Source organism: Corylus avellana, chromosome 10 (assembly GCF_965113065.1).
Source record: "Corylus avellana chromosome 10, dhCorAvel1.hap1.2, whole genome shotgun sequence".
NCBI lineage: Eukaryota > Viridiplantae > Streptophyta > Magnoliopsida > Fagales > Betulaceae > Corylus > Corylus avellana.
Window position 1 is genome coordinate 19,931,821 of NC_142499.1, and position 22,742 is coordinate 19,954,562.

Below are 22,742 nucleotides of genomic sequence, written 5' to 3' on the forward strand. Positions count from 1 at the left end.
CGGTTTTCAATACTTGTGACTAATTACGCTAAAATCATTACTTAAATCTAACAAGTAAAATGTCTTTTTCACTAGAAAAATATACAATTATATTTAGTTTTTTCTATACATTGTAAGAATCGCCCCGGCTTATAAATCTATAAGCATTTGCCTATCAACTACTTGAAATTAAGGAAGAAGAGGAGCAGCAGAAAACAACCATGGCGGACGCAGAGCAGAGTTTCAACGCCCAAAGATGGTCCCTTAAGGGCAAGACCGCCCTCGTCACTGGCGGAACCAGAGGCATTGGGTTAGCTTAGCCATCCATCCATCCATGCACATATCTCTCTGTAACTTGTTTTTTCATTATTTTGTGAACCAATTATATTTATTTTGTTGGAGTACTGCTATAATCAGATATGCCATAGTAGAAGAGCTAGCTGGATTTGGGGCGGCAGTGCACATTTGTTCCCGTAACCAGACAGAGATCAATGAGAGGATTCAAGAATGGGAAATAAAAGGGTTCAAAGTAAGCGGCTCAGTTTGTGACCTTACTTCCAGAGCCGAGCGGGAGAAGCTGATTCAGACTGTATCCTCTGTTTTTGATGGCAAGCTCAACATCCTCGTATGTTTAGCTCCCAAAAGCTCCTCTCTTTTCCTTTCCTTATCTTATCTTATCTTATGTTTTTTTGTTTTTTTAATCTTTTGTTTTTTGTTTGGACAAGTATTAGATGTTACATGACTTCATTAGCACCAAGAAAGGCTATACGAGTAACTTCATTGGTTGTTATCATTTGTGTTCTTATTAATCCTCTACCAAATAGTAGGAAGAAAGGATCGATACGGTTTTGCGTAAAGTACAAGTCATGATTGTTGAGTCCTAGAAGATTCAACTTTCACATTTCATACGTATCGATTGAGCTTACTTTTGCGCCTGTAAAAGAGAAAAGTGATCATTCCGCCGGTCTTTTGACTGGAAGCACTTGATGCCCAAATTAATTTTCTTAGCTTATGAAGGGAGAAGATAGAGAGCTCCCTTAGAAAGAGTCTCGCCCGTTCTACGAGGCATACTTTTGTAATTGAGAGGAGATAGAATCTTATTACTTTGTTATTATTTTCAATTTTTCGAAACCGATGTGTTACACTCCCGATAGGGCAACGGTAGGGGGTCGGGTTAGGGAATGGATCACCCTAGATTACCAGTCATTCTTTCTTCTTATCATGTCTTTTTATTAAATATCATATTGCTTTGTGGTGTACTTGCTCTTGTGAGCCTGATTTAATTTGCTGTCTTAGGTAAACAATGCTGGAACAGTGAGGCTCAAAGAAACTACAGAGCATACTTTTGAAGATTACTCGACTATAATGAGCACCAACATTGAGTCTCCCTACCATCTTTGTCAGCTTGCACACCCACTTTTGAAGGCATCAGGACTTGCAAGCATTGTATTCATATCCTCAATCGCTGGTGTGATAGCTCTACCTTATTTGTCTGGCTATGCAGCATCCAAAGGCACGTTTTTGCTAGATGATATGGGAGGAAATGAAAGGGAAAGGAAAAAGAAAAAGAAAAAAAACATGTTCTTCTTATAACTACTAATTTTTTTACACTTTCTAATTTCAGGAGCAATCAACCAAATAACGAAGAATTTTGCATGTGAATGGGCAAAAGACAATATTCGCACGAACACCGTTGCACCGGGGGGTGTCAAAACAACAATTATGCCACTTGTAATATCTCTCATCCTCCCCGCAATCACCTAGGGATTCCACCAAGACTACATTAATATACAACACTCACATGTGCACCATATCGTACACTAGGATTCCCTCCCAGTTAAAATGATTATGGTTTCTTAAAGAGTTTGCAATTTTTTTGAAACATATGCTAAGATTAAGCAGAATAATTAACATGTCAAACTTCATTTTGCCTTAGGATACTCCTCATGCTGAAGATTTAGAGCCACTCATCTCTCGAACTCCTATACGTCGTCTTGGAGAGCCTAATGAGATTTCATCAGTGGTGGCATTCCTTTGCCTTCCTGCGGCTTCATACATCACAGGACAAATAATATGTGTTGATGGGGGATACACAGTGACTGGTTTCTAGCCAACTCAATATATGAGTTATCAGGCACCAAGATCATATAATTATAAGAAATGCTAGGGGTTAATACGTTTTTTATATTTGACTCATATTCTCTTACAAATTTAATAGATCATAGATTTGTGGTGTCCACCATTGACTTATGTGAGGTCCACAAAAATCTACAAATCTAATGGTTAATTTGTAAAATGGCATAGGCCAAATATGAAAAAAATATTAACCCTTAATATTTTTCTATAATTATAATTTTATATTTCGCATAAGGTATATATGGGTGATGTATGACTCATTAAGTGTGATCATTGTAGTAATAATCAGGTTATTGACATGTTTCTAAGAGCATGGTTTTTTTTTTTTTTTTTTTTTGTTAATGGCAAGTGGTACGAGTTAGATCTTATATGTAGAGACTAATTTAAAAGCTCTTTTAATTCTATTTTATAATGAATTAATGATGGGCTATATGATAAGGGTTTGAGCTCCTCGCTCCAAACCCTAGCATTCATTTGTATGTACTTCATCCCTTGTGTAAACATGTTAAAAAAAAAAAAAAAAAAAGTTTTGAACGTGAAAAAAATAAACACCAAAAGGCCTTTTTTTTTTTTTCCTTTTTTTTTAAAATTTTTTTTTTATGCTTTGAACAGTTGATTTTAAATAAAATTCAAAAAAATGGTATTAGGTATTGCATGATATCATGAACCGTCCAAAAAAACAGTGTTGGGTCTCATAGAATGCTAGGTATATTACATGAGATGTCAATCAATCCCTCTTCGACAATTATACTGTCTGTGCCATCAAATGAGGGGGACGGCCACGTGGGACCATTACCAACTGGCAATCTGAATTAGAAGCAGGGCACCCTTTTTTTTTTTTTTTTTTTTGTCTCAATATTGTAAATTTGTAAGACTCTGCGGGGAAGTGTCTCAATTATCATCGTAGACAACCTTACAATCATCAATGGCCCATTTGTGAAATGAATTTGGCCCACCCAAATTTAACGAACTGAAAGCAACCCCCACCCCCTCCCCCTGTTCTCTCTCTCTCTCTCTCTCTCTCTCTCTCTCTCTCTATATATATATATATATATATATATATATATATATATATAAAACATCATTTTACTTAGAATACAGTGGACTATATATATAACAATACAGTAAATAAAGTGATATATCAAGCGTAAAATAAATAAATAATAAAAAAAAAGTTCTTTGATAATGGTTGTTATTTGTGAGTATATTGTATAGTTGTAAATATAAAAAAGTGCATATATTTAATCATAATCACGAGTGTACGGTAAGAATGATAGTTGTTATTTGAAATAAATCATTATGGTTTAAATCGGTGAATGTTGAAATTGAAATATTATATATAGGGGAACAGTTAACGATATCATTGATATGCAGATACATATAACAACTATTTTATAGAGTGATAAAGAAGGTTTTGGGATTGTTGTCCCCCTGGCTCTGAAACGATTTTGACAATATCATTATGGGATTTAGAAGGTAGCAATGTATTATTTTTTTTTTTAATTAAAATGACATATAGATGAAACTAATTGTGACTATTCTACTTAGACATGATCATAGTAAAATTTGCCTGTTAGGTGCTACACATGATGGGTATAAATTTTTTCAAGTCTAACTGAGTCATAACTTAATTTAGTCCCACCAAGACATCAATAGGAATTAATTAAGGTGCTTTACACTAATCAGGTGAAGATTTCCATTACAAGATTCAAAATCATGCCCTAATGTATACTTAATTAACCACTTTAAAAATTTTATTAGGCCATTCAAAAAAGCTTCTGTGAATAAGAAGATTATTTTATGCATTTTAGAAGGACTTTAGAAGATATTAGACTAGGAGGATTTTGAAATGATGGGTGCCATGGCAAGAAGAATTTGGCTTCGAAGAAATATAGTTGTTTTCTGAAGTGAGCTTTCCCATCCTTCCTTATTAGTTAGAAGTGCAAATCAGTCAATAGAAGAATGTCACAAAGTCTACTTAGCATGAGGAATTATAACGAGCAAAACCAAACAAGAGAGACCCCAAAATGGAAAGAACTGCATGCCAACGTGATTAAGATAAATTGAGATGCGACCTTGGACGAGTGTGGGCGCAATTGCCCAAGATTATAAAGGCGTATTCCTAGAGCCTCTCATATTTGATCCTAATGTAGTTGAAGCTTTTGCAGCTTGGAAAGTTAAAGAGTTTAACAAAGACTTGAGGCTTCAAAATGTTACTATAGAAGAAGATGCATTAAAAATAGTACAAGCTTTGTGAAAGGAAGGACGGTGTTGAAATCGGTTCGAGCAACTTATTGATAATGTGAAAATTATGCTAAATAATCTCAGTTCATGATTTATTGGGCACATCTCTTATCTCTAACTCGTGAACTTAGCCGATACAAAGTTATACGATAGCACCCAATTTTTCTTTTTTGATTCGGCAGTTCGATCTATGATTTATCATTCATGGGCATTGATAGGATTCTTCCATTTAGCAGCACCTTAGGATGACATAGCCTTAAAGTTAAGGGCGATGTTCAAATGAGAAAAGGCTTACGGTGGATACCTAGGCACCCAGAGAGGAGGAAGGGCGTAGTAAACGAAGAAATGCTTCGGGGAGTTGAAAATAAGCATAGATCTGGAGATTTTTGAATAGGTCAACCTTTCAAACTGCTACTGAATCTATGGGCAAGCAAGAGACAACCTGATGCAAATTGCACAACATCAGTTTGTTTTATTTTCTAAACCGACTTTATGTTGTTATTTTATTAGGGTTAAGGTTTTGGGAGTCTTTATTTCGTTATTTTATTAGGTTTAGGGTTTTAGGGAGTATTTATGTCATATTTTATTAGGTTTAGGGTTTTACGCTATAAATATATGCTTATAGCCACAAGAGAAAACAATTATTGTTTATTATTGATTTTGCTGAATAAAAATTACTCATAGGTGAGTTTTCTTCTTATTTTTCTTTGAAATCATAGATAGACTCTACATTTTAAAAAGAATTCTCAGATCATTGATAGACTCAAGATCTAGAATTAGTTATCCACTACTTTATTGTTGTTCTTCACTGCAACCCACCAAGTCACACTATATCAGTTGATATCAGAGCTCAGTTACTTTCTATGAATGGGGATGAGTAACCGCTTTGCAGACATGAACGAAATGTACGTGCGCACGGAGACAACACGTAGAGAGCAAACGGCAATCGTTCGGCCGAACGGTTGTCGTCGCCAACCAAGACTGCGATTCATGGAGGCGGAAGGCAAATCTAACGCTGAGTGGTGGCAATACAAGGAAGATCGACTTAAGGCTATGAGAGATCAAATTGAAGACCTCACTACCCAAGTATCCGACGGGTGTCATCACAATGGGAATGGATCTAGAAACCCATTTACGGAGCACTAAACGCAGGGACGTCAACACCTTGCGCAAGCTCATGCCAATCAGCGGGTAAGTAGATTCAAACTCAATACACCGGAATTTCAAAGTTGCTTGCAACCCAAAGAGTTCATGGTGGCAAAAAAAAATAGAAAAATTTCACAAAAAGAAGTACCTAGGAAGATGGTGGAGTTGGTGCTTAAGGAGGGGGCGAAGATCAAGTGTCGTTCAGTGTCCCGATACACTAAACGTACGTGCCAACCATTTCAAACTATATGCACCACTGGAGGCAATGGGGCCAAGCTTATCATTGATCCAAGGAGTCATGAGAATATAGTTTCGGAGGAAGCAGTTCGCAAGTTGGGGCTTGAGACCAAGAGACATCCTACTCCCTATCAATTGGAGTGGCTCACAAAAGGAAACGAGATAACGGTTTCTAAACGTTTTCTAGTGTCCTTTTCCATTGGAGCTAAATATAGAGATACTATATGGTGTGATGTGGTTGACATGGAGACGTGTCACCTATTATTAGGCAAGCCGTGGCAAGATGATAAAGCTACTATCCATGATGAAACAAAAAACAGGTATAGCTTCATGTTGGGTAAAACCAAATTGACGTTGCTGCATAGCCCATGGGCGGAGCCAAAACCTTTACAAGGGGATGGTCAATCGTTTGTAGTCAAGCAGGAGTTGACGGACACGAAAAGCGGCATCAAGGGAGTGGTATCGGGGCCGATAAAGGAGATATTGGGAAGATTTGTCGACGTGGTCCGAGCAGAATTACCGAAAGTGGTACCGTCATTGCGAGACATTCAACCTCAACTTGATTTGGTGCCGGGGTCAAATGTTCCTAATCATCCGCACGAAATCAAGAGAACTAAAAAGCTTGAAGAATTGAGGGAACAAGTGGAAGAGGTAAACCTTTCAAAGAGTTATCGCAATTTTTCATGAAGAAGAGGAACCCTTGGAAGAGGTAAATCTTTCGGATAGTTTTGCACTTTTTGACGACAATTCTACATATCATGTGCTTGATAAGAGCCTCGAAGATAAAGTCTTCGATTTTAGTGTTGAACTAATTGACTATGTTGATTTCATTGGAATAGATGTTATATTATCAAATTATTCTAACCAAAATTGTGATGAGATCTATATGGTGGAGAAGACTTTTCTGTCAAAGATTAAAAGGGTCTTTATGAGTTTTTTGGGGATTCTCATGGCTTGTGGGTAAAGCAAAATAATAAAGAATCATGGCAAGTCTACACAGCAAAGGGGTGTGTGGGGATTTCACGACAAACATCGAGGTACTTCGATGATAAGAAGCGTCATGCTTATTGTGGGATGTTACCTTGTCTTGATCTTGAGGAATGACGAATGAAATGAGTTGACTGGACATCTGAAGGACCGTGGAAAGAACTGGCCAAATTCGATGACTAATTCTCTTCTACTAGGGGAGAATGATGCAGATTGCGTAACCATTAGTTTGTTTTATTTTTTAAACTGACTTTATGTTGTTATTTTATTAGGGTTAAGGTTTTAGGAGTATTTATTTTGTTATTTTATTAGGTTTAGGGTTTTGTGGGTATTTATGTCATATTTTATTAGGTTTAGGGTTTTCGGCTATAAATATATGTTTATAGCATCTGGAGAAAATAATTGTTGTTTATTATTGATTTTGCTAATAAGAATGACTCATAGGTGATTTTTCTTTCTATTTTTCCTTGAAATCATAGATAGACTCTATATTTTGAGAAAAATTCTTAGGTCATTAATAGATTCAAGATCTAAAATTATTTATCCGCTACTTATTGATGTTCTTCGCTGCAGCCCACTAAGTTACGTTGCATCACAACCATTAGTCAATTCTAGAACAAATTTGTATTAAAAATTATCTTATATTTATTTGAGATATTGTAATTGTTGAACAATCTACTCCAAATGAATTAGAAATGAATTTTGAAACTAAAGGCGTGCGTAACATCTTTTTCTTAAATTTTACTTGTAGGCTTGTGTCACTTTCCAACCGTCGATGAAAAGTAGTAAATTTCAACGGACCTACTCGCACCAAAGCAAGTAGTAGGTAACATCTAGTAGATTCCTAATCCAGCGTGATGCCACGTACAACTCTACAACAGATTAAACAAAACAATAATATAATATAAACCCCGCAACAGGGAATAAAATATAATATTGAGTGTTAGGCCCACCATGTGTCGACCACTTTGCAAAACTCCGAACACGAGGAAACTTCTCAACTTCCAGAAGCTTTCACCACAACGTGGCTTCGAAAAAACTAATCCCCTCTGCGGCCCTGATCTCTCCACGTGTCGTAGAAAGCACGTGGGCTTCCGACGTGGCACACGCTATATCCTTGTAAATGATACGAAATCCTTTTTAGAAAGTCACGGAATTATTCTCAAGCGTTTATCGGGCCTCTGCAAATCTATTAGAGAGAGAGAGAGAGAGATTGATTCGTCGTCGTTTTGGTTTTTTCTTTTCCACAGAAAAAAAGTTGCGATGAATGGAAGAGAAGGAGAAGAGTGTGTGAAAACGGAGCAATGCAAAGAAGCAGCAGTGGTGTATATGTGGGGGTATATTCCAGGGGCTTCGCCGGAGAAATCTCCGATTCTTTCTCCGTCTACAGTACGGCTTCCGGATCCGTCTGGCGTTGGAGATTCGTGGAAGGATGTTTGCGGTGGTGGTTGTGGTTTCGCCATGGCCATCTCAGGTTGAATCTCCAGCTCCGTTACGTTTCATATATCTTTGTTTTGTTTTATTTTGATTTAATTACACTTTGCTTTGATTCCAGTTGTGTTCAAACATTAAGATTCTCTAGACTCAATAGGATATTGTACGTAGAATTTCTTAAATTATAACCATTGATTTCAAACGCTGGGTTGGTGAAATATAAATACTGACTTGACAAAATTTTAATAATTTTGGTGAGAAATCAATGGTTGGGATTGAAGGAGGTAGAACAGTACCCTAAGAGTTTTAGAGCATCTTGATCCATATTTCATGTTTCGATGAAATTGTTAAAATTTGCATATTAAAATCAAGCATGGAGAGAAAATAGATAACAAGCTCGTTACAATATGAATAAACCAATCTGGATAACGTTTAAACAACATATTGGAATTTAATTTCTCCTTTTGTTTTCTAATTTGTGTACGTATGAGTGGAACTGTTAACCCTTTTTAATAGTTTCTCTCTTTCTCGCTCCTCAAATTATATGAAAAATATAAGAAGTAACTGTGGCTTTTCGAGTCAAACGTAGAAAAATGTTTTTTTTTTTTTTAAGAAAAATGATTTTCAGATTTGCAAACAAACAACAAAAACTAGCCATTTCTTTTCAAAAAAACAGTTTTCGACTAAAACCATTTTTCGATAGAAAATATTCTACCTAACAAAGTGGGCTATATCAAACATTCAAATTCACTTGAAGGATCGTTCAATTTGTTTTTGTTTATTCTTGTACTTTCCTTTTGCTCTTTCGTTCTAATGGGTGTAGTACTTTGTAAGATCGAAGAAAATAATTTGTGTGCGTATGTATGCTTGTGTATTTTAAATGTACAGCATAAATTCATTAAATTGTAACTGTTAAGTGTCATATCTCATAAACTGGCGCAAGAAATTTCTAATTGAAACTGTGTAGTAGGGTTGTATTGCTCAGCTCTTTTTAATGAATCACTTATTTATAAATAAATAAATAAATAAATAAAAAATTCTAATTGAAACTTTGTAACTGTAACGGAGTTTAGATGGTTTTGAGACATATTTGGGTTTCATTGGAGATTTAATGATTTTTCTGTAGCTTATATTTCGCGTTTTTCTTTGAAATGGTCTGTTTATCATTCTGTTCTGGGTATGTGGGTCTGTTTATTGTGGAATCAGAGTCCGGGAAGCTTATAACGTGGGGCTCGGCAGATGATGAGGGTCAAAGCTATTTGACTTCGGGGAAGCACGGGGTAATGCGATGATCTTCTAATTAGTGAACTTCTTTCCTGATTTTACTCTCTGGAATTTATTTTGCATCTTCTTTCTACTGAACATATTGTTTAGGAAACTCCAGAGCCTTTTCCTCTTCCAACTGAGGCTTCAGTGCTAAAGGCAGCTGCTGGATGGGCCCATTGTGTTTCAGTCACAGGTACTCTCCTACTCATACTACTTTGGAATGCGGAAATAGAAAGAAGAAATTTATCTTAAGAATTCATTTTGAAAGACAAGGGAAACAGCTAGATAGTGACTTACAGCTTGGTTGCCAATCAGCACTGATGGAGTTTTCTATAAATTTGTGGCCGAAATTTCTCAAGAGAAGACAGGCTCTGTATGGTGATTGAGAAAATAGAACCTGGCAATCATATATGGGAAATGCTGTTACTGTTGATTATGGGTTATACTTTAGAAACAATTGTGTTTTAAAAGTTAAACTGATAGTAAACGGCTACCCTTTTAATTTTTGGATGACATTTTCCGGGGAAAGTGTTATAGATATACCAGCTTCAAGTAGTTGGTGTTTACATTCTTTGATAATGGCTTGGAATTTTATGGGATCAATGCTGAACAGATTGTCTCCTCAATCTCATTTTCAGTTCAGACACACATAGTGTTACTAAAGTCAAATTGTTTCTCGATATACAGAGACAGGTGAAGTATACACATGGGGATGGAAGGAGTGCATTCCCTCTGAAAAGATTTTGTGTGACTTGCTTATCAGGGGAAATTTCCAAAAGGATACTACTGGGAAACAAAATTCATTAGCAAATGACCAAGGTGATTTTTTTTTAAAAATTCATTTCTATTGGATAAAGCAAATGGTAGCCCCTTTCAATCAATTCAAGAATTAAGTAATGAAGATTGCCATATTTTACAGTGAGCGCGAAGGATCAAGGCTCCAATTTGAGTGGTGGGCCAATATCTCAGGTTGATAACAAAAGTATGGGAGATGAAAATGGGAAGCGAAGGAAATTATCACCAGCTAAGCAAGAATCTGAGAGCTCAACAACTGGGGATGATTACTTCACAATTTCACCTTGTCTGGTAAATTTGGGTGCTGGAGTGAGGATCACCGCTGTCGCTGCTGGTGGGCGCCATACATTAGTACTGTCAGGTAAATCCATTGTGTCTTGAATCACCAGAACCCGTTCGCTCATGGTTTCAGGTGTAGTTGTCGGTTCCTTGTGGTCACACAATATAGTTTTGTAGGTTGTATGAAGTACGAAGCTATGGAAGATTTTTGATGTAAAGCAAGACACATGATGCATCATATTTTTACCAAAGTTTTTCAGATATGGGACAGGTGTGGGGTTGGGGCTATGGAGGCGAAGGGCAGCTAGGTTTGGGTAATCGGGTAAAGACAGTGGCTTCTCCTCACGTCATACCTTGCATTGAGCCATCTGCTTCAGGGAAAAGAGACGTGAGTTCATCAACACAAGTTTCTAAAGTTCTTGGAAGTTACGTGAAAGCAATTGCTTGTGGAGGCCGGCACAGTGCAGTAATAACAGGTCAGCATAGGTGGTTAGTTTTATAGTGGTCGTATAGCTGGACAACTTTTCTAGTTCTCTCCGAAGATGATGAAGAAATCACTGGTTTAGCTTCTCCTCTCAGGCCATGGCCTATTAGTACTATCACCAGATACTCTCTAATATTCTACATGAATTCAGTGGGTTTAATACATGGTGCAAGTTAGTTGCATTTTTGGTTTGACTTTTGTGAACCCATTAGTCTCTTGACGTAGTTATTAACAGTGTATCATCTGTATTCTTGGTTCTATTGATTCGATGGTACACATGTTAACTTATTATTTGATTGGCATTTTCTGACTCGATTTCTTCTCGTACGCTCGTTTTCAATCATAGATGCTGGAGCACTGCTTACATTTGGCTGGGGACTTTACGGACAGGTGAGCTTTCTGATGCCATTTTTTTGCCTACCATGTAGAATGTCTACATCAATATATCTAGCTAGGAAGTAGTATTTCTTGAAGGCCAGCCTCATCTTGATTAGGCTCGGCAATAGAGTTGTTTGGACGTTAAGAAATTGTGTATTACTGGAAGAATTCTTGCTTTGCACTTTAGCTGCACCAACCATCCTAGTTTTTGTGTTTCCTGACCGCACATTCACATTCACATTCACCTTCATCTTAATTTCCATTTGTTATTATTCTCAACATTCTCAACAAAGCATGTTTCATTGTTGCTTCATGTGAATATCTGAGATAGTGCTGTTGTTTTTCTTTATGACATTTTTTTTTTATTCAGTGTGGGCAAGGGAGCACAAATGACCAACTGAGGCCAACTTGTGTGTCTTCTTTATTGGGTACGCAAGTGGAAAGAGTTGCTGCTGGACTTTGGCATACCTTATGCATCACTATTGAAGGTTGTGTGTACGCCTTTGGTGGGAACCAATTTGGACAGTTGGGAACTGGTGCCGACCAGGCTGAGGTACATCCGTTGTCTTTCTTTTTCATGAAAAACTTAAAATTAAATTTGGATTCTTGAAAAAACTACAAGAGATCTTCTGTAGTGTTTTTTTTTCCAGCACTTAAAGCCAAATCCTATCCTCAAAATGCACCAATGTACATGTCTAAGATATTTAGAGGCATATTTAGTGAAGTCATACTTAATCTGCTTCAGGATCTACCAAGGCTTTTGGATGCTCCGAGTCTCAAGAGCAAGCATGCCAAATTAGTTTCTTGTGGGGCTCGTCACAGTGCCGTACTAACAGGTATGATTTTTCGCCACTTAAGAGTGCAATATACTACCTGTATCCCGGGATTGAAATATAGGGGTTCTTACTTCGGCATATGCTTGTGTTTCTTGAAGAGGACGGCCAACTATTCAGCTGGGGATGGAACAAGTACGGCCAGGTAACTTTTTGATTAAATAGTGAATAAAAAACCATGACATCCTTTTGGTAAAACTAACTATAAAAGTATTTGATTGTTTTGAGTTGTTTGTTAATAATTTTTTAAGTTAAACAAGCCCTTTACTGGAGCTTGCTTGCTTGCAGCTTGGCCTAGGGGATTCTACAGACCGAAACGAACCCTCTCAAGTGTCAATTGATGGTTGTCGGCCAAAAAATGTTGCCTGTGGCTGGTGGCACACGCTACTACTGGCAGAAAGACCCATTTGAGCTGAAAGTTTTGTTAGAGGACGGTAGTTAGTGTTCTTAATTAGTTCTTTTCATGTATAATGTACATAAAAGGTCCGTTTGGGAGTGCATTTTTTAAAAAATAATCTGCGTTTTTAAACAAAATCTCAATTTTAAAGTGTTTGGGATTATAATTTTAAAAACGCAAATGTTAAAATCATGGAAAAATTTACGATTTTTATAAGCTGACTAGGAGAAGCTTATTTGAAAAAGTGCAAATTTAAACCAAAATCACGATTTCACTTGAATCAATATTTGGCGCAATATTTACCTATTTGGCTATGAAACCACAATTATATGCTAATATTATTCAAATACTCAATTGATAAAAAAAAAAAGTACTTCTTAACATATTTTACTAAACGCCTATGCGATTTTAAAAAGTAGCGATTTTAAAAACGATAATTTTTAAAACGCAATTTTTAAAATTGCACTTATGAAAATCGCACTCCCAAAGATGCCTTGTGTGCATGCATGCATGCATATGTGAACGTTTTCATTCTTTTAGGAGGTAGTCCATCGTTTACAGAACACAAAGAAGTGCATGAGTTGTACACAAACAATAAATCCTTGTAGTGGTACAATAGATCTGTGCCTTCTAACGCCATGAATAGTTCAACACTTGCTTGTGATGGGTTTTGTTTTACGCTGCCAAAGAAGCATCAGACGCAAGAAAACATCCATCCTATGGAAGCCCTTGGGAACCTGCTCACATTGCAGATTAAGTGTTTGAGAATAATGCTTGCGGTGCTTTTGCATGTTGTTAAAAGATGATTTGAACAAATCAATACCTCAACAATGAAATGCGCCCACGCATTGTTTGAATGACATTCGATTGTACCCTGCAAGATGGAGAGTTCCAGATTTCGAATCACCTGGGCAATCTCCAAGAAGAGCCCATGCTCGTTGCATAACATCTGCAATTGATATGAATTGACTTAGCAATTGGCAAAAAAAAAAAAAAAAAAATGGTATTAAATATATGGGTTCGGATAAATTTTATTTGAGGGTTATAGATGATAAAAACCTCTATCAGCATGTGGCCTGGGCATTCAAGATCTTCCACGAGTATGGGGCATAACTGATGTTCGCTGCCAAACTCAAAAGCCATGCTAGTCCCATTTTGACCCCCATTTTGACCACCATTTTTGGTTTCAAATGATCCACAGTTCTCGTGGTTAGCCACCTGCATGGCATTTCAGTTCTGCTTGTTACTTCCAGCAGTCATAACTGATTTGATTACTAGCTTGATTTTCTAATTTCTTGACGATTTGCAAATAAATTGTTTGGATATTAGTAGGTGTTTCACAAAGGATACTAATAATTGTCTAATGAGATAAGAGAGAGCGAGACTCGAAATGGAACACTCAGGGAGGGCCTAGTTTGTTAACCCTAAAAACTTAGTGGCGCTAAGGTTAACTATTAGGAACCCCAAAGCACTTGTAAACCATTAACGTGCATGCTTTGAGAAAAATATTTTACGGAAGCGTAAGGTCAGAGTAGTACGTTAAAACTTTCATAACATAATTTAGATAGTCATAGTGATTTTCCATATGCGCTCTAAGGCACTAACTAAAATTAAAATATAGCATAACAAAGGAGTATGTGAATGCAACTTTCTCCTTTATAAAGAGACGAAACATCATGGCCTCCTATCTTGGTCACCTTAATTCCTGGGAAAATGGAAAAAACAAAAAGTGAGCAATAGGCTCAGGAAGTAACTTTCCCAATGAATTAAAAACGGTTGGTTTAAAAATCCTTTAAGTAAAGAGTTGAGAACTTAAATAACATTTATCATTCCAGTTGTATAACAATCGTATAGTAATTTACTAAATAATATTATTTTTTAAAGTAACATTTGAAAGGGGTAGGTAATATTACTTTATCATAAAACAATAAGCCGCAACATCATTAAACATTCCAAGTACTTTATCACAAATGCATTATTGGGAAGCAATACTCAGAGAATTTAAAACTTCATTTGGAAGGGGTAAGGAATACTATTTACCATGAGACCAACTTAAGAAATTAGGTGGGAATTGCTAAAACCTTAACAATAAAGTTCAACTATGTCGGTCTAAGCGCATAAACCCTAATTAGAAGTCAGTCATAACTTACTTTGACCTTCATGACATTTCCCCGTTTCTTAAAGAAATTCCTTTCTTTAAAAAAGGAATTTAAATTATAAGGAAAATGAAACCCTAGTAACAAAGGTACTGAAGTAAGGTTAGTTTTGGAATATTACTTAGAAAATGATTTATAGTTTTTCTTTTAAAAAATCTCAAAAACATTTTTATGGGGACTTGGGTCACAAAAATGGCCTATTTGGACCTCCTCCTAAGTAAGTTCACCATTTTAGGCTTCACTAAATGGTCCTAAACGCATACCACCGAAGACATACATGCCGTGTCTCTAAAGGGGGTGCCTGTTGTAGTTGAGTGTAAGGCACCAAAAGTAAGTTTTGAAGTCCTAAAAAGCATGGTTGTCCCCCCAAAAGTGGAAGGTCACCTCCTATTGCCTAGCTTCTTTCACGAAAAGCAATTTGTCTTCCAGGTGGCCCATAGCATGAAAAAGTGATTCCAAGGCATGATAATTAGCAAGGTTTGACTTAGTTAATTAGGATTAAGGGTATGTAAATCATTTCATTACTACAAAAATTAGGAAAAGTTGGAATCAAAAGATTTGAAATCATATTGACCTATGTCATGTGTCATGAATTAAACCATTAAATTATGCATATCATTAGGGTTTTAAATTATATATGTCATGAATTTAGACCATGTAATTATGAAATTCATTAGTTTTTGCGGTCTCCTTTAAAAGGCTTTGATCCAGTTTTTACAAAGCTAACTGGGCCCAAAGTCTATGGCTTGCACATCTAAGCCCAACGCTTTGGGCCAACTCACATATTAAGCCCACACCCTAAGGTGAGGATGCTACATGAAAACAACCCCTATAATTTGTAATTTGCAATACGCAAACTAGGTCACCTAATGTCCCCATCACTATCCTTTTCCGACTTCTGGTCTATCTGGGGCAAATTATTGGACAATCCATTGTCTCACAGCCTTGCCCAGCATGGTAATCCCTAATGTTCTGGAACAGAGGTTCTGTGATTGATCATTGATAGTTACAAGAGTAGTTTATTGTTTTCAACTGGTTTCTGGGCAATCACTGTTTATCAAGCAGCCATCTTACACCTAAACAAATTCAAGGCTATCCTATATTACATGGAAGGCATAACTCAATTCAACCAGGCTGTGTCTCAGCTGGGATAACGACCACCTTATTTATCAAACATATATGTTTTAGCTCATTACAACTACCATGTTTCCTCTGTGACTATTATACTTGATGATTCTATGAGTTAAATCAAATCATTCATTGTAAAATGCAGTCATTCTCAATTCAATAGGACTGGACTCTCTCTCCTATTCTATGATAAACTGTATTAATAGAGCCTATATTATGTGGATTTTGTTCTAATCTACAAGCCTCTCATCATGAATTACACGAAAATTGTCAAACATAAGAAACACCTCAACAGATCCACCCAAAATGAATCGTTAGACTCATACCACAGCAGTTATCCTCCCAAAATACTCCAATTCTTAGATATTTGTTATAAACTAAATCTATTTAAGAATTACTTATCAAAAAAAAACTAAATCTATTTAAGAATATTTCTATTCTGAATATAATATTTGTAAATCTGAGAAAGTTCTATGTTTATAGAGGCAGTTGATATGAAAGAAAAAAAAAAAAATCAACAAATGAGCAGACTTCACATACCGTTCGATTCGCCAATTTCCTCAGTTTTTCAGCCTGCTCAGTAACGCTTCTTAAATGCAGCATATGCTTTACGGCTCGCTCTAAGAGACCATCAATGCTACACTGAATTTACATTAAAAAAAAAAAAAAAAACAGTTGACGCTTAAAACAGGTTGGGAAAAGATACAAGTAATTACCAATGTGAAGGACCACAAATCCTACCCCAAGAATGCACTCACCTTTGCACCATCTGGGACTAGTTGTCGGAGCTCCTTGAGCCGATCTTGGATCATTTGTCTATCCCTCGGTCTTGTCCTTCGGTTTTCATCAACTCTGGCTCGTCTTTTGCTAACATTGGACCACTTGGTTCCCTTCCTAGGCTGCACAGAGCCGTTGAGTTTTTCTTGCTGCTTTTTATCAACCGATGTACTCCTCGTATTATTGAGAGAAACTGAGCTAGTCAAGGCACTTCTGTCCCCGGAAACAAATGGGGACCTGAAATGGCTCCATGGAGCTGAATCATCATTCATTAAGGCACTTGCTTCAGATTGACTTGGTGACCGGAAGGAATCCACACATTGTCCTGACAAGGTTGTAGCTGATCTAACACTATTATATCTATTAGTTAAACTATCATCTAAACAGCCAGATACACTGGTAACTATAGATTGCAAGAGATAATCCTCATCATCGCCTTTGGAAAACCATGATGACTGAGTGCCATCAAAGAGATCTAAATTGCAGATTAAACTTGAGCTGCGACATGAATCCTCAACTAAGAAAGATGAGTCACAAAGGTATTCATTGGCGTGTCTCTGAAAAGCTGGTCCAAGTACTTCATGTAGCTCAGAATCTATGGGAAAGCTAGTGAAACTGCCTACACTTTTATGACATGTATCATTAGCACTTGTGTCCCCAAACGGTTGTTCTGTTGTGAATCCTGTAGAGTAAGGATTGACTCCATAGGAGCGTTCTTCAAATTCCACCATCTTGTAGTTGTTCAATTGAGGATAAGCCTGTGATTTATCCAGACAGGACAATCCAAAAAGCTTAGTCTCTAACATATCCAGCTGGATGCCATTTATAGATTGGTGCAGAGAAGTTGGTCCACCAATGGGGTAATTTGGTGGAACACGAGTCAGATTTTTGCTTTCACCACCAAGAATTCCTGGAAGATCTGTTCCAGATACCTGAATTGCATTTTGAACTGTTGATGCTGGCACAACTTCATTTAATGTCGACAATTTGTTTTTATCAGGTCTAATGCAGTCAAATGCCATCAAATCAGCTTTCAGCTGGCTTAAGGCTATAGCTGAGGGCTCATCTAAGTTCTCTAGGATAAGGGACTGCAGTGATGATGTTTGAGCTAAAATGTCCCCTTTTGAGGTAAAAGGTACATTAATCCCTGCAACATTGTGAAGGGTGTTGAATCTATCTCTAACATATGCAACCATGGCCAGATCTTCAGCAACCTGAAATCTTGATAGGAGAAGAAAGCCACACATAAGATGACTATTAGAAAAACAAGAAGAATGCATATGATACACATACACATAGAGGATAGAGGGAAAAGATTACTGAAGCATGCGCAATAATCTTTTCGCCGGGGGAGTGGGAGATGTTGGAGGGAGGAATTTGTCAAATACAATGCACCATGAGTCACAATGATCCTAACAATGTGATTCATAATTCTTTAAGACTTAATTTGTAGAGTATTTACATCACTATTCTATATGGAAGGTCACAAATAAAAGTAACCTATGACAACAGTAGAAAAGTTGGTACAACCCCAAAGGGTAGCTCAATTGCCTGAGGCTACGCCTCATGAAACGAAGGTCACTAGTTGAAATCTCTCCTTGAGACCAATTACTTATTAAAAAATAAAACAGCAGAAAAGTTGGTGCTAGAGTGCCTTCTAAAATCAGAGAACTATCATTACAGCCAACACATGAAGGTGAGAAATTGCGCACCCATTCCAATGAGCCTAGCTGTAGAACTCCATGTGGAAGAACAGGTACCAGCAAAATAGTCTGCACAATGCAAATAATCAACTGATCAATCGTTTGAAGAAAAAAAATAATTAGTGAAGTTGGAGCCAGCCAATATTGCAACTTTGCCTAATGTTTGCAACACTCAAATCAGTGCAGATGAAATGAAATTTGATGTGTTTGAATGGAATAATTCAGAATGAAGTTACCTTGATACCTGCTGCAAATTGAAGTGCCCATTCATCTGGACACTGTTAACAAAAAAATTTGCAATTGTGAGGTCTTCTGTCAGGTACTTGCAGAACTATCAATAACTTCTTTCTTAAATTAACTATTAAGATAACAATCTCACCTCAGGAACTACCTTGGAGTTGAATTCGATAGTAAAATTATTTTCAGAGAGAACCCAGCAATGGCTTCCTGTATATGCAACTTCACCAACAACCCTGATAAATTTCAGAAATCCAGGATCAGTCCCCATTACTTACCAAACTCAAAGCCTCATGTAAAAGAACCTCACTTGTGAGCATACTGTTTAGGGGTGTCACTTTATAACATGTTGCACAATGAGAGAGAGAGAGAGATTTGCAAGACCATAAGCTTAGGACTAGTATGCCGTGCATAACCACAAAATTTAAGGCATGGTGGCAGGAGTGAAGGAGAAAAACCAAAGGAAATTGCCTTCAAAATCAAATTAATAAGACTTCATCCGAAAACCAAGTCTCAAGACGAATTAATCAATAAAAAATTATGTGGATACTTAATCTCATGTTTCTGAAGACAAATTTTGTAAAGATATATGCATGAAATTCCATTGGAGAGCAAAAGAAAGTAGTACACAGTTCTGTAATGATAAGGGTAAAGCACAAGATAGTACCCCTCTCCCAAGGCATACTGACGACATGACATATCAGCTACCGCTAGTCCGATTGGATATTCCCGTCCACCACCATCACGTTCATTTGTTTCACAGCATGAAGAATATATCTCATTCACATCATCAAAGTAATTGTCATCTGATATATTGTCCAGATGTTCTCTTGGTTTTGGATAATCACAATACCCATCTTCCCAGGTCAAAATCCTGAAATATGAAGGAAAGTAACATCATACTGGAGACGTACATCAACTACATTGCTACCTTCAATAACATACCCAAAACATACATTTGTAAACAACTTATTACTTTAGGAAGAATACAAAGTAGAAGTAATAGATAAGCAACAAACTGGTATTTGATTCATAGTACTTGTCAAAAACCAGAAACTGACTCATGTAATTTTCTCATCTTCAAGATATCAGTCATATAACGTCTTACAGACCATATGTCACTCAAACAAATGACTAAATAATTTGATCCATTTCAGACGCTTATCCAACATGATGATGCTTAAAGATTTAATTCTACAATGTGAAGCCAACCAAAACGAATTCTGTATACTGAGGAATGGGTCCACAAGAACCACGTGTTCAGATGACTGAGGCAGTTGGAGAAATAACCACGAATTAGTGTCCATTTGGTTTAGCAATTTCAAAACACACAATTTGAAAAAATAGCGACTTTATAACATAGTTAATGAAAATGTGATTTTTAAAAACCCAGTTAGTGTTAGGTAAAATTGCAATTCAGCCTTTATAATTGCAGTTTGACATTTTAAAATAGTTTGTTTTTAAAAAACCCTACTCCTTAATTGCGATTTGAAAAACCGTTATTTTTTTTTTTTTCAAACACTCTCCTAAAAATAACACTTTTTTTGTGATTTTGTTTAAAAACTCACTTTTGGCCTGCAAAATTGAAGGGCCAATCGGACTTTTAATGAAAGTCCACTGGACTAGTCACAACTAGCTCCATCCTTCTCAAATGGCGAAAACTTAAAACCCTTCCGTATGCCCCTTAATTCCACCCATGGCATTCCACCCCCCCCCCCCCCCCCCCCAATCCATGCTCCTTACTCATAGCCATTGCATTCAATGTTGAATGTAATTTGAAAATTCCATACATGATGACGGATAATTACCTTAAAATGCTGCATGAAAGGCAAGAAAACCACTCAATTTCCATGAAGTATGTACACACGCTTGACTTTAAATTAAACACACAAACATGTGGATAGAGAAAAGGAAAAAGAAAATTAACATTAAGAGGAAAACACATAATTCTGATTACTTTCAAAAACCCACCCTTAGAGATAAGTAGCAGAAGAACAACAACTTACATCGAGCTCTGGTGCTTAAGCTTCCAAAAAACCGCATATTTCCAAAGCGAATTGCTGCAAAGGCTCTTCAACAACTGCCTCAAAGCAGTAGTCCCCATTACTTGACTCTCAAGAAAATCACAAAGTTCTAGTAATACCAAAAAGAACACTCAGCCAAATTATCCCGAAAGAAAACCTCCCTAACTCCCCCGGTATGATCCTCGTCCCGCTTGTTTTATCCGCAAACCCGCTCTTCGTTTGATCGGAGGCCCTGTTGACCTTATAAGCAAAAAGCCCATCGCGAAGAACTCCCCCACTCACTCTCAGAGATGAAGCACCAGAAATCGAAGGGATTGGTGCTTTTACAACAATTGGAAAAGGGTAACAACAATTTCCTGGACCTTTTGGCACGAGTACGCCATGAAACTCGTAAGGATTTTGGACGAAGAAGACAAGGTGTAGAAGAAGTAACAGAGTCTGATTATTAGGAAATTACAACCTAAAACATGCTAAACCTTCGATTCCACTATAGTACGAAGTACGCCATGAAACTCGTAAGGATTTTGGACGAAGAAGACAAGGTGTAGAAGAAGTAACAGAATCTGATTATTAGGAAATTACAACCTTAAACAAGCTAAACCTTCGATTCCACTATAGCACGAAGTACGCCATGAAACTCGTAAGGATTTTGGACGAAGAAGACAAGGTGTAGAAGAAGTAACAGAGTCTGATTATTAGGAAATTACAACCTTAAACAAGCTAAACCTTCGATTCCACTATAGCACGAAGTAAATGGCACAACCAGAGCTGAAGTACGTACGTTTTGCAATCCGCTTTCGCTGCTCACGAAGCCAAAAGAAACAACCAAAATCAGCTCCTAAAACATAATTTAAGAAACAAAAGGCTGAGAATAACTTCGCTCTACCAAACCTAGTACAACAACGTCGCGGCTTGGTAACACTCGAGTGTTTTGCACTTGTTTTCTCGGCAACCAAACAAAAGGTTAACGAAAATAGATGACTTCAATTGTTTCTTACCTTGTACTAGTACATAAACTGAATGTCAAATCAGAGATATTGACGATGTTCAATTTCGTCGGATTCCATGTCTCTTTCTTTCCTCTGTAGAAACGGATGTGATCCGAGGAAAGGAAAACTATTAAGTGCGTTTTTTTTTCAGAGTGGCAAATTGGCGTTTCCCACTCCAAACAAAGCTTTAACCAACTTTACCCGGCTGGCTTTATATATTATCCCGCCACCGGTAACCGGTCAAATCCTAACCCCTCCGTCTGTCTGCGGATTTCAAAATGGTTCAAAGTCCGATTTTATAAATCGCTCGGGTGTAGTGGGATTCCGGGCCCACTAACTGGTTCAAAGCTGGAGCGACTGGTATGGGCTTGTCGAATAGACACGAAGATGTAGCGCGTGGGGGCCAATCTGTACGCCATTGTTCTCCCATCCACATATTAAATTACGTGGCTCCACGTACTCCTATTTTCTCTCATAAATAAAAAATTTTGATCTCAAAATTTTAAAATTTAATATCATTTACCGAGTTGTTGATTATTTTTTGAGAAATGAATCACGGAAATTTATTTATTTATTTATTTTTTTTATTTCATTTTACAAATTCAATGAGACATGCGATACATTATTTTCTCTATTATTTTTTAACCATTAAATTTATAGACTCATGTAAACTACACACAAATAAATATAGTTAAAAGAATATTGAAAAATAAATAAATTCAATCATTTCTTTTATTTTTTCATCCATTCTCTCTAGGGTTAGGCAAAATCCGCCTGAATCTGCCCTGAGCCAACCCGGGCTTCCTCCTTGGCTCTTGACAAGCTTAGGTTCGTGGTCAATAATGGTTTTTAGAATATCGATCGGGTCATGTCAAAATATGGAATTCATTTAACAAAAACACATAATCCTGAAGTGATAATCTAACAAAATATCAAAAAAAAAAAAAAATTGTGATATTATCACAAATATAAAAAAATTATGATATGCATAAATTTTTTTCGGAAACCCTAGGTAAACCTTCTCTTAAATTTCGTTTGTTTCGACGTAAAATGTTTTTTTTTTTTTTTAATAAAATACTTTAAGTGAAATAATTTTTCAAGAAAATGATTTTATTTGAATAAAATTTTCGGCG

The 22,742-nt window shown here is 36.8% G+C and overlaps 3 protein-coding genes across 5 annotated transcripts; 2 read left to right on the plus strand and 1 right to left on the minus strand.

Moving 5' to 3' along the window:
• Nucleotides 1–200: 200 nt before the first annotated feature.
• Nucleotides 201–2,089, plus strand: LOC132161791 (tropinone reductase homolog). Its single transcript, XM_059571982.2, has 5 exons — nt 201–289; nt 397–604; nt 1,276–1,492; nt 1,604–1,710; nt 1,916–2,089. The coding sequence occupies exons 1-5, from the start codon at nt 201–203 to the stop codon at nt 2,087–2,089; spliced, it is 795 nt and encodes a 264-aa protein (XP_059427965.2).
• Nucleotides 2,090–7,890: 5,801 nt separating this feature from the next.
• Nucleotides 7,891–13,234, plus strand: LOC132162102 (ultraviolet-B receptor UVR8). The gene is made up of 11 exons (XM_059572355.2): nt 7,891–8,203; nt 9,370–9,443; nt 9,538–9,622; nt 10,117–10,248; nt 10,349–10,585; nt 10,764–10,979; nt 11,334–11,377; nt 11,736–11,918; nt 12,111–12,201; nt 12,300–12,343; nt 12,487–13,234. The coding sequence occupies exons 1-11, from the start codon at nt 7,993–7,995 to the stop codon at nt 12,607–12,609; spliced, it is 1,440 nt and encodes a 479-aa protein (XP_059428338.2). The 5' UTR covers nt 7,891–7,992; the 3' UTR covers nt 12,610–13,234.
• LOC132162101 (transcription factor EMB1444) lies at nt 13,111–21,795 on the minus strand. 3 transcript variants are annotated; one of them, XM_059572351.2, is made up of 11 exons: nt 21,619–21,792; nt 20,603–21,420; nt 19,264–19,470; nt 18,739–18,832; nt 18,596–18,637; nt 18,369–18,428; nt 16,638–17,870; nt 16,420–16,521; nt 13,655–13,813; nt 13,419–13,544; nt 13,111–13,332 (listed from the first exon to the last, which is right to left on the minus strand). In XM_059572351.2, exons 2-11 carry the CDS (start codon nt 20,698–20,700, stop codon nt 13,243–13,245), a joined length of 2,211 nt encoding a protein of 736 aa, XP_059428334.2. In that variant the 5' UTR covers nt 20,701–21,420; nt 21,619–21,792; the 3' UTR covers nt 13,111–13,242. The 3 variants fall into 3 exon arrangements, with proteins under 3 accessions (XP_059428334.2, XP_059428335.2, XP_059428336.2); XM_059572352.2 differs by lacking the exon at nt 21,619–21,792 and having other exon boundaries at nt 20,603–21,596; XM_059572353.2 differs by lacking the exons at nt 13,111–13,332; nt 13,419–13,544; nt 13,655–13,813 and adding an exon at nt 14,128–14,300 and having other exon boundaries at nt 21,619–21,795.
• Nucleotides 21,796–22,742: the final 947 nt, after the last annotated feature.